The sequence below is a fragment of the Sturnira hondurensis genome, unplaced genomic scaffold (assembly GCF_014824575.4).
Source record: "Sturnira hondurensis isolate 20B ecotype Veracruz unplaced genomic scaffold, ASM1482457v3 Scaffold0020601, whole genome shotgun sequence".
NCBI lineage: Eukaryota > Metazoa > Chordata > Mammalia > Chiroptera > Phyllostomidae > Sturnira > Sturnira hondurensis.
Window position 1 is genome coordinate 3,758,187 of NW_028093232.1, and position 15,513 is coordinate 3,773,699.

Here is a 15,513-nt window from a genome sequence, read left to right on the forward strand (position 1 = left end):
CCTCCCCCCGGATTTGGCTGGGGCTGATTCTAGGTCCCCTTCTTCTAAGAGCAATTCATGGGCCTATGGGGAGATAACCTCTCTTAGGGACCTAAAGCCTGGGAATTTGAGTAGCCCTCGCGTCGGGTCTTCTTCCTTTTAATGAGACTGTAGAGTACAAGAGATTTTGAGGTGGCCCCCAGACGGTCTGAGATGTTTTTTAATGGGGTGAGGCAATGACACCTCCAAGAACCGGTAGCTTGGAGACGCTTTAGCCCTCTCATAATTTTTCATACAGATAATTGACAATATTATGAGTCGTACTATAAAGGTGAATAAAGTATCTTTAGAAAACTTTGCTGTTTGTGATAGGCAACAAAAAGGATAAATGACGAGCCTGCAGTTGTCGAGGCAAATTCCATGGAGTGCACTTCCAACCACATTGCTGCTCTAAAGCCCTTCCTAACACTGAAATTCCAGAAATGCCTCCTCAAGTGTATCTTGTGGTATATGTGTGTGTTGGGGGGTAGATGTAGGTCTGCGGGGAAAGTGGGAAATGCAAAGACCAGTTTCTCTAGCTGTAAAAGAGGGCAGTAATTCCCTCTTTGCCCACCTTCGGCACTATCTCAATTTCATCATAGAAGTCAAAATGGGGTGGGGTGGGGTGGGTAGTCCTGCACAGAGATTAGGAAAACTGGGGGTCTGAAACCATTGAGCAGGTATACACATTCATATTCTCTCACATCATTCTTTCAGTAAATAAGTACACAAAAGGAGGAAAGATAAACTATAAAACTAGGAACTTTTTTTAATGAATTACAAACTAAATTACAAATAACGTTAATAGCAAGAACACTCCAGGACAAGAGGTGGGAGAAAGGAGACAATCATAAAAAGAAAAACAATACTCTTTTTTTTAAACATTTGCATTAGAAAACCTCAAGGTGCGCATGACAACAAATCCACCCACTCCCACTAAAAAACTACTATAACCTGAAATATAAATATAATTGTTCATTCTTTTAAAGAAATATTTCTCCCTCCATGCCCCCAATCAGTCACAGCCCTAAAAAAGTGTCAGCATTCTCGAAATTATGTCTAAACTTTACTTCCACTCCTATGGGGATGGCCTTCAGAGGACGATGTGCCTTGGCACCTGAAGAACTAAAGACCTTAACAATTCTAAGGTCTTTCATTTGCCTCTTAAGGCCGTGGTGAAGCATAATCCCTGTCCCAGAGCCTCCCGGGCACCCCTTGCCTACAGAAGGGACAGACAAGGGCACTGGGGGCAATCACTTCTACTGCAGCCCCAACAGGATTGCAGAGGCTGGGAGTCTTGAGACACCCAGACAGTCGGGTGAGATCAAATACTAAAACTACGGTATAAACTTGTTGGATCTCTTTTTTTAACCTAATTCTTTAAACCAGGCTTCTTATGTTTTCATTTTGCTTGGATTTCAAAATTCCAATCTACCCCCCCTGCTATCAGCTGGTTTAACAAACACAGTGGCAGCAGGAGGTTTGGGGCCTCTGTCATCCCAAACACAGGAAATGATAACTGCGGGGCTTTCAGAGATTGGGATGGCAAATCCTATGTGGGGGGAGGGAAAAGAGGGGGGTTTTTTTGTTTGTTTTTAAATACCAGCCTTCCTCAGCAATGACTATGTGGAGGGGTGGTAGAGGCTGACTTAAGTGCATCTAATACTGAAGCTTCCTTCCATTTTTTTTCCTTTCATGCCCTTGTATCCCCAGAGCCGGCTGGCTAAGAGGGGAAAGTGAGTGAGTGTTAAGGCAGCCAGACAAGACAGTGGGCACCCACAGCCCGGGGCCAAGCCAGATCAGGCCCCCACTGGAGGAGGGTGAGACTGGGGGCTTGGGGAAGGACATCAGAGTCGAAGGTGGGGTACTGGCTTAGTCACATCCTGGAAGAAAGGGTGAGTCAGAGCTGCCTTTGCTGAGATCCGCTTGTTGGGGTCGTAATGCAGCATTTGCTGGAGGGAGAGATGTATAATGACTTCGGTGGTGTGATGGACTAGATGGGCAGCAAGTAAGTATTCCAAGAAATGGGGAAACCAGAATTCATTTTACCCAAGGCAGATGCCTCCCATTCCCCTCCTCCCCATATCTGTTCGTTCAGTTGGTAGGTATGCCAACAGGGAGACGCGGAAGCAGAAGCAAGGGAAACACTGAGACCTAAAGTCCAGGGTCTTATCCTTCCTTCATTCAGAAAAAGCCCTACCCTAGGGTAGTCAATGAGAAATGGGGAGCCCACCCCCCACTCTCACCGATAACAAGCTCCGTCCATCTTCATCCAGGGGAGGCACAACTTTGCCAAAATCCTGCCGGGCCCACTTGGGGAAACTTGGCTTATAATCAGGCATAGATGTGACTCCTGGCCAAACCACCTCATCTGGGGTTCCCAGAGTCCGAAAAATCCGGAAGAGTTGGTCAATCTCAGAATCTCCAGGAAATAGGGCCCGGCGAGTCACCTGAAAATGGGGAAAGAGGAAAGGCCAAGACCCGCATTGACGTCAGTCAAAACTGCCCGCTGTACAATGGAGGTTCCCACAGGCAGTGGAAGGTCAGTAGGGCCCCATGACTCCCTCCCCAGGGCCTTTCATGGGGTCAGTCACACAGAGCCTGAGACAATGAAGTCCCTTCTTCTGTCTCCTCGCCCCCTCCTTCCTTCCCCCAACCATGGCTTTGCAGATCCCCAAGGCTAGGTGGGGATGGGTGGGGGTTAATGTCTGGGGTGCCACTGACATGTAGCAAAGGAGGGATCCCAAGCCACTCACGGGGTGTGGGGTAGACACTGCGGTCATCCCCCCTCCTTGTGATGCAGCCACTTCTAGATAGGAGCACAGCGGGCAGAGACTGTGTCTTCCATTTCTTCTGTGTTCCCCACAGCACTTAGCATGGTGCTGGGTACACACTAGGTGCTTAACAAATATTTTTTGATGAATTGAGAGAGGAATATGGGGAATTGTAAGGTAATGCACTGGGGGATAAATGCACATTATATATATATAGACTAATGGTGTCCAAGCCCCCAGTTACAACCCAGAGAGAGGACCATAAAACATATTACTAATTTGATTAAAAAACTCAGCCCACTCCATTGTATATTAAAGGGGATGCGATTTCACATACAAATAAGGCTGGGCCTCAGGGATCCTTTAGTCTGAAAAGCCAGAGGTTTGCGTGGGGACAAGATCTAAGTCTGCAGTTTAAAGATGTGGGTAAGCTGTATACAGGTGGCTTCACTGCATTCCTCACAACCTACAATAAGGTCTCCAGAGCAATTGAAGCACTAAATGGAACTTGTTCTACCAAATATACGCAGACTAAAGCTAAAGCAGCTGCAGAAATTATTTAACTCTATTTGGGGATAAGAGATGTATAAGGATGCTGAAGCTACTTGAGAATGACCTAACACTGTGGTTGACATCAGGGACAATAGCCCTGTCCTTTCTCCATCACCCCCGCAGGTGCTACTGTAGAGAAAGAACCCTGTGGTAACAGAAGGGCCATGGGTGTGAGCCAAGAAAGTTCTGTTGTTCTTAAATGTGGGAAGGACTGGGCTGGGTGGAACTCAGGCATGCCTCTGTACCATCTCAGCAAAGATGCAGCCCAGGCTCCAGATGTCCACAGCTGTGGAGTAGTATTTGCAGCCCAGAAGGATTTCAGGTGCTCGGTACCACAGGGTCACCACCTGGGGACAAAAATAGGAAGGGGGAGAGGTGGTATATGGGGCATGGAGATTCCCACATCTCAGCTCCCCAGCATTACTCTCTGCCTCTTAACTGGCAGCTTCTTTCCCTCCAACCTTCCCTTCCCTCTGATTTCCCCTAAGTAAAATGACTGCATACAACTTCTCAGCCCAGAATGAACCTAGCCCATGACTTTGGGACCTTAATTTCTGAACCCCCAACCTGTGACTTTCATGGAAAACTTGAGACAAGTGGTCATAATTTTAATGGTATGCCCTCCAACTTTCCTGGCTTGGTAGCTATCAAAGCCCAGTTAGCCCTGTAGTACAAACTCTGTGCACACTCTAAGACTTCTTGAGGTGTCAGAAGTACTCCCCTACTAGCAAGAGAAAAACTTCTGTCCAAATATATTCAGTAACTTTGCGAATATCCTCACTAATATCTCCCAGGAAGTTCAGGGAAGAAATGCAGAGAGGGACTGACCTCATGGGTGTAGGTACGAACGGGAACTCCAAAGGCTCTAGCTAGTCCAAAGTCTGCTAGCTTGATGGCCCCCTCTGCGTTGATAAGCAGATTCTGAGGTTTGAGGTCTCGGTGCAGGACCCGATGAGAATGGCAGAAAGCTAGGCCCTGGAGCAGCTGGAACAGGTAGCTCTGACAATGGCGAGAGACAGGACAGTGTTTATCACCTCTGAAGCTCTACTTTACTATGTTAGATTACAATTACAAGTTTATAAGCTATTTCTCTCACTGGACTGTCAGCCCAGTGAGGATAGGATCCAGGACTTACTCAGTTTTGCATCTCTTTTCCATACTCTATGCTAGCACATTGAAGGTATTCAATAAATTTGTATTGAATAAACATCTGTTGATAGATTGAAAGTAACTTGGGGAGTAAAAAATCTAGCCGTAAAACAGACAATAGAGATTCACTGGCTATTTCTCCCACCAAACAGGTAAAAGGGCTTTTTTGTAGGAATGTACCAAGTGCTCTCAAGTCCCATTTATCTGAGTTTCATCTGACCTTCTCTACCTGAGCTGTTATGTTGACTTACTAGAGTTTTAACTTCTTTGATTCTTCTGTCCAGCCCTAGGGTTAATAAGCATAATGAGCAGTGAAAGAGCCACAAAAGAAAAGGGGGGGGGAGTGGTTCACGTATGTAGGGGGATGAGGGCTGGGAAGGAAACCAAGATCACAAATCATCACTCAGTCTGATTTGCCTATCTTCAGTCCCTGCCTCACAACATGACGATGTTGGAGAAGAGTTGAGAAGGAGTACCTTGATGAGGGGAAGAGGAATGCCAGTAAGAGCAGAGGCATCCATGAATTTCTTGAGATCTTGATGCAGAAACTCAAAAACCAGGTAGAGTTTGTTTTCTGTGTGGATGACATCCAGCAGCCTAGGAAAGTAAGGTCCATGAGTGGAGGTGAGGGAGAGAAATGGCCAGACTACACAGACTGAAGGCATTCTCCTTCACTGTCAACCATCTTCCAGATACATACTCACTTGACAATATTAGGGTGGTTAAGCTCCTTCAACAGAGAGATCTCTCGAATAGCAGTACTGGGTACACCCTCTGTCTCACTTGGAGAGATTGGGAAAAGAGAGATGGGAATGTGATTACAAATGTTCCTTTTTCTCCAGCCCCGTCATTTTTTTTCCCCACAGAGACACCACCCCAGCTTCTCCTAGAAAACTGAAAGAAAATAAGGGTGCTGTAGGAATTCATTCATGGGTGGACAGAGTGGCTTTTGGACATATTAAGGTCAAATTTTCCCCCATGAAGGTAGGTAAGTTAGGCTTCCTGGTGAAGAGGAAAAGAAAGTAACAGAGGGGGAAAAAAGGAGTAGCAGTACCCAGCCTCCCTAGAGGGGCCAGTGAGGTTCAACTGCCATTCTTTTGAAAGGGAGAGAATTCGAAGATGAGGGTGGGGCTGGGGCAGTGAGGAGGGCTCTTTAGTCAGACGGGTGGTCTTCACCAGTTCCCACAAAACTCAACTTCACGAAGAGCACTGGACACCATCTCAGAGGCGCCCCCCTCCTGACTGCCCATTTGGGGGCATCACTCGGCTTTTGGGGAGCAAGTTTCCCACGGATTCAACACTACCCTATATAATGAGGGAAACCCTCTATGGTCCTCCAACCCACTTCTCCACTCAAAAGAAGTCCCTCCCTGCTACCTTCCGGTCCCTGGACGGCTACCCGCCTGTTAGGGTGGGGGCGGGGGGGCACTCAGGGAGCTCCCAAGTACAGAGGAGTCCCGGTACAGAGGCCACTCACGTGTCCAGGCGGATTTTTTTAAGCGCCACCACTTCTCCGGTCAGCTTGTTTTTGGCTTTGTACACAACTCCGTACGTGCCCTCTCCAATCTTTTCCACTTTTTGGAAGTTCTCCATGAAGCGCTAGCGAGTCAGGGCAGCCGGCCCTGGAGGGGGCCTGGGAACCCTGCACAAAGCGGGCCCGGTTCTCGGGGGCGGAGGAAGGGGAAATAGGGCCCGGCACCGCGGCCCCAGGTCCGGATGGAATGCAGTCTTAACCCCTCGCTCTTGTCAATTTGTTCAACTTGAAACAATGTTGCCGCCTCCCCCAGCAGTTCCCTACCACCACCAGAGGCCCCGCCTCTCCTTCCCGCGTTTCCCCGACTCCGCCCCCAGTTGTTTCTATTGGTCAACGTCAGAGCGGGAGAGGCGAACCCGGCGCCCCTCCCAGCAAATATTTCGCCCCGCGCAAGTTTGGTTCTGAGAGGCCTTAAGTTTAAGGCAAGTTTCTGCGTGGGTGGGGAGGCTGAACACCTCTTTCCGAACACCTGATTCGGGCTCGAATTTCCCACCTGTATCCTGAGTTTGTAGGGATTTTCTGATCTCTCCGTTTTCACAACCCTTAGGGGAAATGTATATCGATCTGAGATTAAATTCCACCTGGTCCACGGGGCCTCCAAACAGGAAGCTGGGAATCTCATAGTAAGGGTTTCCTGGGCTTCGGAGGAGTCTCAGCCTCTCAGCCAACCTCGATACTGACTCCGTTTTTACTGACTCCCTGTTTTTGGAGGCAGGGCCTCCGTTTCTGTCTCTTTGAGAGGTTCCTGGTTTGACTCGAACAACAGATTGATTTTTCTCTCCCATGATAAATTAATTGTATGTGTCGGGTACGTGTTTTATAGCTGCCCTTAAGTCAATTCTTTTTTTTTTTTAATTTATTTTTTAGAGAGAGGGGAAGGGAAGGAGAAAGTGGGAGAGAAACATCAATGTGTGGTTGCCTCTCATGTGTCCCTCAATGGGGACCCGGCCCGCAACCCAGGCATGTGCTTTGACTGGGAACCGAACCTGCGACCTTTTGCTTCACAGGTCCGTGCTCAATCCACTGAGCTACACCAGGCAGGGCCTTAAGTCAATTCTTTCAGTCAAGATGAGAATGACCCAGTCAGTATCTTGGGACCAGGATCCCTTGTCGGTTCTGCGTTTCTCCGGTCCTCCTGTCCCTCCCAGCCCTCCCCTGGAGGGAAAAGGGGAAGGGCTATGCAAATGAGCACCCCTCTCGTATATAGGGGCTTGTCCCTGCCCGTCCAGCGCCTTTGGTTGCTGGAAGGAAGACAGGATGGGTATGGGGTCCCAAAAATGCTTTCTTCATGTGGCTGTGATGGGCGCTCTTCTGGCTGTAGGTACCACAGAAGGTGAGTGTGGGACGTGTCGATATGGATAAGTGTGCGTTTGGGTTTGCACACCTGCTCTGGTTTCCCCCCTCCCAATGGGAGATACCAGCAACACTTCAGGCTTCTTTCACCTACTTGATTTAGTGAGGACATGGGCACCTGAACTCCCTCCCCACATGGAGATTTGGTACTGAACCTGAAAACAATCCCTTTTGCTTGGAAGGGCAAGAGGATGGTGAGTCCTCCTGGCCATAATTCTGAGCCTTCCTGTGCAGTGAGCTAGAGTAGGGGCTCCAAGGGGGTGAAATGAGTGGGAGGCTCTTTTAGACGATGTCCCAGGCACTTGGGATAGGGTCTTTAAAGTGAAGAGTAAGAAAATGTGGATAGAAAGGGTAAGGAGGCACCACCTCCCCTCTTTGGGGTGGGGATGGGTGAACACAGGACTGGCTTTTTTCCTGGGCCTGGAAGAGTCAGGCAGAGGGGTCTCAGCTGAGCATCACATGAAAGGGCTCCCGGGGATTGGGACCTCGTGACAGGAGCAGGGGGTGGGGGTGAGGTGTGGTGAGAGGGTCTGGAATGTCCCGTGCTGCTCTGAGGAGGGAGGGTTGGGGGTGAAGGAAGAATGGGGCATCTTATGATTCTCCTGCTCTAGTGATGGGATGCTAATGAAATGATCCCAGGTCCTCCCCCAGCAGAATTAACTAGGTTTCCAGTACAGATTAGAAATGGGGTGAGGATAGTTTCTGCTGTGCTGAAGTGACATACATCATATCCCAGTTTCCTCTTTCTTGTTCTAGATCCCTGGTTTCACAAACTTTGAGAAAATTCTTCTTGATCTGACTGTCTTCATTCATGCAGCTGTTTTAAATCTTTTACTGTGTTCCTTAGTGTATTCTGGAATAATTCTGTTCATACTTGTCTACTGGAGGCTCTTAAAAGACTGTGCTTACATTATGGATCCTGATTTTTTTTATATCATAAGAAGCTATTTTTAGATATTAATGAAATTTTATGTGGACTGGGTTTGATCATTTTGTCTAATGTGAAATTATGCTTATTCAATAAAATATTCATTTTTTAAACAGATACATACTGAATTTGTAGGGTTAAAATAGCAAGATGTCTGGGATTAGTTTTTAAAGACTTTAGCTAAAATAAATAAATAAATACATACATGCATGCATGCATACATACATACTTTAGCTAAAAAAAAAACCAGGAGACTTGACCTGGGGTGGTGAACACTAATACAACACACAGATGATGTATTATAGAATTGTACACCTGAAACCTATATAATTTTATTAACCAATGTCACCCCAATAAAGTCAATAAAAATAAAAAAATTTGCCCTGGTTGGTGTAGCTCAGTGGATTGAGTGTGGGCCTGTGAACCAAAGGATCGCGGTTCGATTCCCAGTCAGGGCACATGCCTGGGTTGCAGGCCAGTTCCCTGCAGGGGACACACAAGAGGCAACCATACATTGATATTTCTCTCCCTCTCTCCTTCCTTTCCCCTCTAAAGATAAATAAACTATTTTTTAAAAATAAAATAAATAAAAAATTTAAAAACAACAACAAAAAACCCAAACAACAATAACAAAGTAAAAAAAAAAGAAAATATGCTTAAATATTGATAGTTATGCCTCAACATTGGTTGAGGCATATAGCGATCCTTCATATCCCTTTTTCTCAGACCACTCTCAGTCAGTTGCAATAATTTTGTCTGCTCTGTCCCCAAATGCAACCTCTGCCTACCTCTGATCTGTCCTCCTCATTGCTTACTATAGTGATCTTTCTAAAACATAAATCTGCTTATATTCGAAACATTCTGAAGCATGAATTTTATGTATGAATTATAGCTCAACAAGAGAAACAAAATCTTCTGAGGTAGCCTTGCCTACAGGGTAAAGGCCAAACTCCTTTGCCTGGCACTCAGAGCCCCCAAGCCATCTTTTTGGCCTCATCTATCAGTGTGCATCGACCACATTGCTAGCAGTCCCCTCTCATGTCTTGTGCTTCCATGCCTCCGTGAATGCATCTACTCATGCTAGGCCTTCTGCCTGGAGTGCTCTATCCCACAGGTCAACTTCTCATTGAAGTCTCTCCTAATCTGCCAGAGTGGAACTAATTTGTTTAGTCTGTCATTTTTGTTTTTTAGTATTTAAAAAAAGATTTCATTTATTTACTTATTTTTACAGAGAGTGAGGAAGAGGGAAAGAGAGGGAGAGAAACATCAATGTGTGGTTGCCTCTTGCATCCCCCCTACTGGGGACCTGCCTGCAACCCAAGCATGTGCCCTGACTGGGAATGGAACCAGCAACCCTTTGGTCTGCAGGCCGACACTCAGCCCACTGAGCCACACCAGCCAGTCTGTCATTTTGTTGCACTTCATGCATGTCTGCTATGGCTCATATTAAACAGTGCCTTGAATAATAGTAATTTATGTAGGTGTATTTCATATACTTTATCTTGATAAAATATTTCCTATACTTTATCCTATACTTTATCTTGAATCCCTTCAGGGTCATGTCTTATTTGTTTCTTAAGTCTTTTGTACCTAGCATCATGCCTGGTACATAGTGGGTATCCAGTAAATTAAAATGCACTTCGAATGTGTGAATGAGTGGGGTGACATGGGACAGTATTATCACCTGAGAAAAGACTGAGCGAGGATCCTAGGGCCCTCATAGAACCTTCCTTTTAGGATCCAGAGACCAGAATTGGCTTGGTGTCTCAAGGCAGCTCAGAACTAAAGCCTGGAACAAGCAGCTGTATCCAGAGTGGACAGAAATCCAGGGAGCTGACTGCTGGAAAGGTGAGAACTTGGCAAATTCTGGGAGGACATGATGGGAATGTGGTGGGAAGAGGAGCAAGAACTGGGTTGAACGTATTTGGGGAAGAGAAGACAGGGAAAGGTATACAGGGAGGGGAAGCCAAGGAGTCCCAGCTAATGCAAAACCCCTTTCCAGGTGGCCAGGTATCCCTGAAGGTCAGTAATGATGGGCCTACACTGGTTGGGGCAAATACGTCCTTCTCTATCTCCCTGCACTTCCCTGAAAGCCAAAAGGTGCTGCCGAATGGACAGGTCATCTGGGCCAACAACACCATCATCAATGGTGAGTACCTCTCTATTCCAGGCCCTCATCCCTAGGGCTCAGATTCAACTCAGGGAATGCCCATTTCCCCTTTTACTTTTTTAAAAACAAATTATTTACATATATGGCATATATATATATATGGCATATTCATTGTATAAACACTAGAAAACATAAATAAATAAAAAGGAAAAATTATGATCCCCCAAAGGAGGGACAGAAGGCCCAGTGGACCTAAAAGTTGGATGGACTTAGATTTAAACTTGTTACTGGTATGTGACCCTGGGCAAAGTACTTAACTGTTTTGTGCTTCCATTCCCATATCTGTAGAATGGGATGGTACCTACTGCAAAAGGTTGTTGTGAGGACTAAAATGTGATAATATATAAAGAATTTAGTTGCAAGGCCTGTCCTAGCCTATAGTAAGGGCTCAATAAATGTTAGCTGGTGTTGCTATTTTTATCCCACTAGCTAGAGCAAATCTCTCTAAACATTTTGATATATGGCCTTCCAATTTCTTTCCTAGATGAGTATACACATATGAGTTTCATTGTAGTTTCCGTTCTTCCTACGACCACCCCAAATGGATTGTGCTAAGGGGAATATACTTTGCAGCTGGGGAGTATTCCCAGAGCCCCTGTCTGAGAGCCATTGTTAGGGGTTCTGGTGTACAGAAAGGAATGCTAGGGTTTGACAGTGACTGTCTACCTTTCAGGGAGCCAGGTGTGGGGAGGACAGCCAGTGTATCCCCAGGAACCCGATGATGCCTGCATCTTCCCTGATGGGAGGGCCTGCCCATCTGGCCCGTGGTCTCGGAGGAGAAAATTTGTTTATATCTGGAAGACCGGGGGTGAGGGACTCCTTGCTCTGGCCTGTCATTTACTCTTGGCTTTACCTCTTCCTACCTGGTCTTTCCTTTTGGTTCTACCCTTTAAGCGCTGTGAGTTTCCCTGATCATTTTCCCTGTGGCTCCTTTCTTGTCCCCAGCACCTAGCCCCCTCGCCCTCTATTATAGTTCTTTCTGGGAGCCCCTCCCCAGTTTTAGCCCCATTCCATGGAACCATGCATTAGGACTCCTTTCTGGGCCCCCATATCACAGCCTTCCAAATGTCATCTAAAACTACCACCTTAAATACATCTCCTGACCTTCCTTCTCTGGTGCCATCTTTAATCAGTCTTCTTCGACCGGTAACCCCCACCCCTTCTCTGCTTTTCCTTCCAAAAACCTCAGGCCAATACTGGCAAGTTCTAGGGGGCCCTGTGTCTGGGCTGAGCATTGGGACAGACACAGCAGCACTGGGCACACACACCATGGAAGTAACTGTCTACCACCGCCGCCGGGAGTCTGAGAGCTACGTGCCCCTCGCTCACTCCCGCTCAGCCTTCACCATTACCGGTAAGGATGTAGGCAGGGGTAAGGCCAGTTCTAGGGCGGGATAAGAAGGTGGAGAGGCTTGGCTGGACTGGAGGGGGAAAGGGGAACTGGTGTGTAACCTTGAAGGGGCAGAACCGGGAAAACCTGAGTAGAGGAATCTGGGGCTTGGAGCCAGGGTAGAGGTAACCAGTCAGCTTAGAGGAGGGTGTGGCTCTGAAAGGAGAAGCTGTGGCCCAGGTATGGCTCTCACCTTTTCTGGTTCCAATCCCAGACCAGGTGCCCTTCTCCGTGAGTGTGTCGCAGCTGCAGGCCTTGGATGGAGGGAACAAGCACTTCCTGAGAAATCAACCTCTGGTCTTTGCGCTCCAGCTCCATGACCCCAGTGGCTATTTGTCTGGTGCTGACCTCTCTTACACCTGGGACTTTGGAGACAGAACTGGGACCTTGATCTCTCGGGCACTTGTGGTCACTCACACTTACCTAGAGTCTGGCCCAGTCACTGCCCGGGTGGTGCTTCAGGCTGCCATTCCTCTCACCTCCTGTGGCTCCTCTCCAGTTCCAGGCACCACAAATGGGTACGTGCCCACCGAAGAGGCCCCTGGCACCACAGCTGAGTTAGTGCCTACAGCAGAGGTTGTAGGCACTACACCTGGTCAGGTGCAAACTGAGGAGCCCTCTGGAACCACAGCTCTGCAGGTGCCGACCACAGAGGTCGTAGATACTACACCTGTGCAAGTACCAACTGCAGAGGGAACAGGGACCACACTTGCAGAGATGCCAACTGCACAGGCTATAGGTACCACCCCTGAAGTATTAACTGCAGAGCCCTCTGAAACCACAGCTGTACAGGTAACAACTGCAGAGTTGGTGGAGACCACAGCAGGGGAAGTACCCACGCCTGCGCCTGAGGCTCCAGATACCAGCCCACTCATGCCTACTGAAGGTCCCACAGGTAAGAAGGCCAGTGTGAAGGAGATTTATTGAGCTGGGGCATTTGCTGCTCAGAGCTGAAACACTTACCCTGGCCAGAGATGTTACCCAATCCTCTGCTTAACAATGGGGTCTCCTTAGAGCCCTCACTGGTTTTAAACCCCTCAAGGCCCTTTTAATAACGTGGAATAGATGTGGAGTTCAGGAAGTCAAGGCCTTTGCCTAGGACCTAGGGAGAGAGCTTGTTGCTTCTCTATCTCTGAGGAGAATGGTTCCCTGAGGGGCAGGCCAGGGAACAGACTGTGGTCATTTGCATAATATTTATTATCTTACTTTCTGTTTGAGTGTAAATGCATAGACATCTTTTCCAGATTCTAACACCATTTCCCCCACCCTGGGTTCTCTTCCCAAAGCCAGCCAGTCTGGAATTATGGTTTCCACTGAACACTGAAAAGGAAAGAGTGGTGACACTTAGATGAGTTAATACACATCCAGTGTCTAGCCTGATGCAGTGTCGGGTTTCATAAACATTTGTGATTTTTTAAATTCTTTTTTAAAATTTTATTTTTAAAAAGATTTTTATTTACTTCTAGAGAGAAGGGTAGGGAGAGAGAAAGAGCGGGAGAGAAACATTAGTGTGTGGTGGCCTCTCATGTATCCCCCACCTGAGACCTGGCCTGCAACCCAGACATGTGCCCTGACTGGGAATCCAGCCTGTAGCCTTTTGGTTAGCAGGCCAGCACTTAATCCATTGAGCCACACCAGCCAGGACAACATTTGTGTTTTTTTTAAACTCCAGCTGCATCCCTCTCTGTGTGACTCGGGGGCAGACACTTCTCCTTCAGGGCCTCAGTTTCCTTATCTATGAAATGAGACTTCCAGCCTTGTGTGATTCCAAGCCTGGATCCAGTAGCTCTGGCTGCACCTGGGAACATGCCTGCTTGGGCTGTTTCCAAGTAAGTCACTGGTTTATTGACTTTGCCTCTTTAATTCTCTCCTGCCAGGCTCCCAGAGCCCCCTGCTGGATGGCACAGCCACCGTAATCCTGGTGAAGAGACAAGTCCCCTTGGATTGTGTGCTGTATCGATACGGCTCCTTTTCCCTCACCCTGGATATTGTCCGTGAGTTTTGCCTACTGTGGGGGCTGGCAGAGTGGGATGTGTGCTGCCTCAGGCTGCAAGTGGAAGCATACTGGGGAAAGAGTTACTCACCTGGGCAAGAATACCCCAATCCTATTTGAAAACATGGGGATGGCACTGGGGAAGCAGCCTAGGGATTTCCTGTCTGTGGGCTTTTGGGGAATCTGGCTAGAGGAATCCCAGACTTAAAACCTTGCAACTTTGCAGAGGGTATTGAAAGTGCTGAGATCCTGCAGGCTGTGCCATCCAGTGAAGGGGATGCATTTGAGCTGACTGTGTCTTGTCAAGGCGGGTGAGTGTCCCAGTAGTGGTCCTGAGGACTCCTGGGTTGACCGTTAACCTGTTCTCTGGTGTGTAGTGTTCCTTCCCAGCCCCCTTGACATGACACCTCTCCCAGGCTGCCCGAGGAAGCCTGTATGGACATATCATCACCAGGGTGCCAGCCCCCTGCCCAGCGGCTGTGTCAGCCTGTGCCACCCAGCCCAACCTGCCAGCTGGTTCTGCACCAGGTACTGAAGGGTGGCTCAGGGACCTACTGCCTCAATGTGTCTTTGGCTGATGCCAACAGCCTGGCAATGGTCAGCACCCAGCTTGTCATGCCTGGTAGGTACTTGGACAAGAGCAGGGATGAAGTCAGGGAGTGGGCAGAGGCTATCTGGCAGGGAGCAGACACTGAAGTAGGGCCTGGGATTCTACTCACAGGTCAAGAAGCAGGCCTTGGGCAGGCTCCCCTGTTTGTGGGCATCTTGTTGGCGTTGATGGCTATGGTGCTTGCATCTGTGATATACAGGTGAGGGCCCCACCACCCAGCGCATACCCCCTCATTCCTTATTACCACCACTCACTCTTCCTCAAGGGGAGAAGGAACCACTACTTCTGAGGAAGTACAGTGTCCAGGAAAAAGCCCAGACTTGGAAGTTAAACAAGTGTGGGCTGCAGTGTTACTGGTGGAATCTTGGGAAAGTAGCTTAACTTTTCTGAGCCTGGAAAAAGTAGGAAAATAATGGCTGTCCTGTCAGGGTTACAGATAATGTGGCTAAAGCGCCTAGTTCTGAAGCAAGAATGGGATAATGGATGATACTGATGACTGCTGTCAGCCATATTGAGAGTAGAGGATGTTGGGTGATTGCAAAAAGGGCTGATCCCCTGGCCTGGAGTCCTCAAAACAGGGAAGCTCGTCTAGGAGAGGGGAATGAACAAAGGTTACCATAGAAACAAGAGAGGATGAACCCAGTCAGTGAGAAGGGGGAGGAGCTAGGATCAAGTCCAAGTAAACCTGGCATATGGGTGTGTCCTTTGCAGAAGCACCAACAGGCTGCTGTTGTCCATTGCTAACCAGTTCCCCCTTCTCCCCCGATATCAGGCGCAGACTTATGAAGCAGGGCTCTACTATCTCCCTCCCCCAGCTGCCACACAGTAGCACCCACTGGCTGCGTCTGCCCCGGGTCTTCCGCTCTTACTCCGTTGGTGAGAGCAGCCCCCTCCTCAGCGGAGAGCAGGTCTGAGCCCTCTCATGTGATACCACGATTTATCCAGGGTGGCCGACAATGCCTACCTTTTCTCCAGTCTCCACTGGGAGACTACTATTACCTGAAATAAATACTCAAAACCTGATGCTGTTTTTTCTTGCTTC

General features: G+C 48.1%; 2 protein-coding genes across 3 annotated transcripts; one reads left to right on the forward strand and one right to left on the reverse strand.

Moving 5' to 3' along the window:
- Positions 1 to 762: 762 nt before the first annotated feature.
- On the reverse strand, positions 763 to 6,303 carry CDK2 (cyclin dependent kinase 2). 2 transcript variants are annotated; one of them, XM_037030219.1, is made up of 8 exons: positions 5,971 to 6,303; positions 5,198 to 5,275; positions 4,970 to 5,090; positions 4,173 to 4,343; positions 3,590 to 3,691; positions 2,775 to 2,918; positions 2,265 to 2,468; positions 763 to 1,970 (listed from the first exon to the last, which is right to left on the reverse strand). In XM_037030219.1, exons 1-8 carry the CDS (start codon positions 6,084 to 6,086, stop codon positions 1,866 to 1,868), a joined length of 1,041 nt encoding a protein of 346 aa, XP_036886114.1. In that variant the 5' UTR covers positions 6,087 to 6,303; the 3' UTR covers positions 763 to 1,865. The 2 variants fall into 2 exon arrangements, with proteins under 2 accessions (XP_036886114.1, XP_036886115.1); XM_037030220.1 differs by lacking the exon at positions 2,775 to 2,918.
- A 942-nt stretch (positions 6,304 to 7,245) lies between these two features.
- On the forward strand, positions 7,246 to 15,494 carry PMEL (premelanosome protein). Its single transcript, XM_037029986.1, has 11 exons — positions 7,246 to 7,360; positions 10,046 to 10,156; positions 10,311 to 10,457; positions 11,152 to 11,286; positions 11,668 to 11,832; positions 12,083 to 12,763; positions 13,746 to 13,862; positions 14,088 to 14,172; positions 14,278 to 14,483; positions 14,583 to 14,670; positions 15,244 to 15,494. The coding sequence occupies exons 1-11, from the start codon at positions 7,285 to 7,287 to the stop codon at positions 15,383 to 15,385; spliced, it is 1,953 nt and encodes a 650-aa protein (XP_036885881.1). The 5' UTR covers positions 7,246 to 7,284; the 3' UTR covers positions 15,386 to 15,494.
- The last annotated feature ends 19 nt before the right edge of the window (positions 15,495 to 15,513 follow it).

Bases quoted from the DNA above. Each gene is read 5' to 3' on its own strand.
- CDK2 (XM_037030219.1), bottom strand. From the start codon at position 6,086: ATGGAGAACTTCCAAAAAGTGGAAAAGATTGGAGAGGGCACGTACGGA. The intron at 2,919-3,589 runs GTACAGAGGCAT...ATATTTGTTAAG, and splicing joins GCTGCATCTTTGCTGAGATG to CACCTAGTGTGTACCCAGCA. The intron at 1,971-2,264 runs GTGAGAGTGGGG...CTCTCCCTCCAG, and splicing joins ATGGACGGAGCTTGTTATCG to CAAATGCTGCATTACGACCC.
- PMEL (XM_037029986.1), top strand. From the start codon at position 7,285: ATGGGTATGGGGTCCCAAAAATGCTTTCTTCATGTGGCTGTGATGGGC. The intron at 14,484-14,582 runs GTAGGTACTTGG...TTCTACTCACAG, and splicing joins CACCCAGCTTGTCATGCCTG to GTCAAGAAGCAGGCCTTGGG. The intron at 14,671-15,243 runs GTGAGGGCCCCA...CCCCGATATCAG, and splicing joins CTTGCATCTGTGATATACAG to GCGCAGACTTATGAAGCAGG.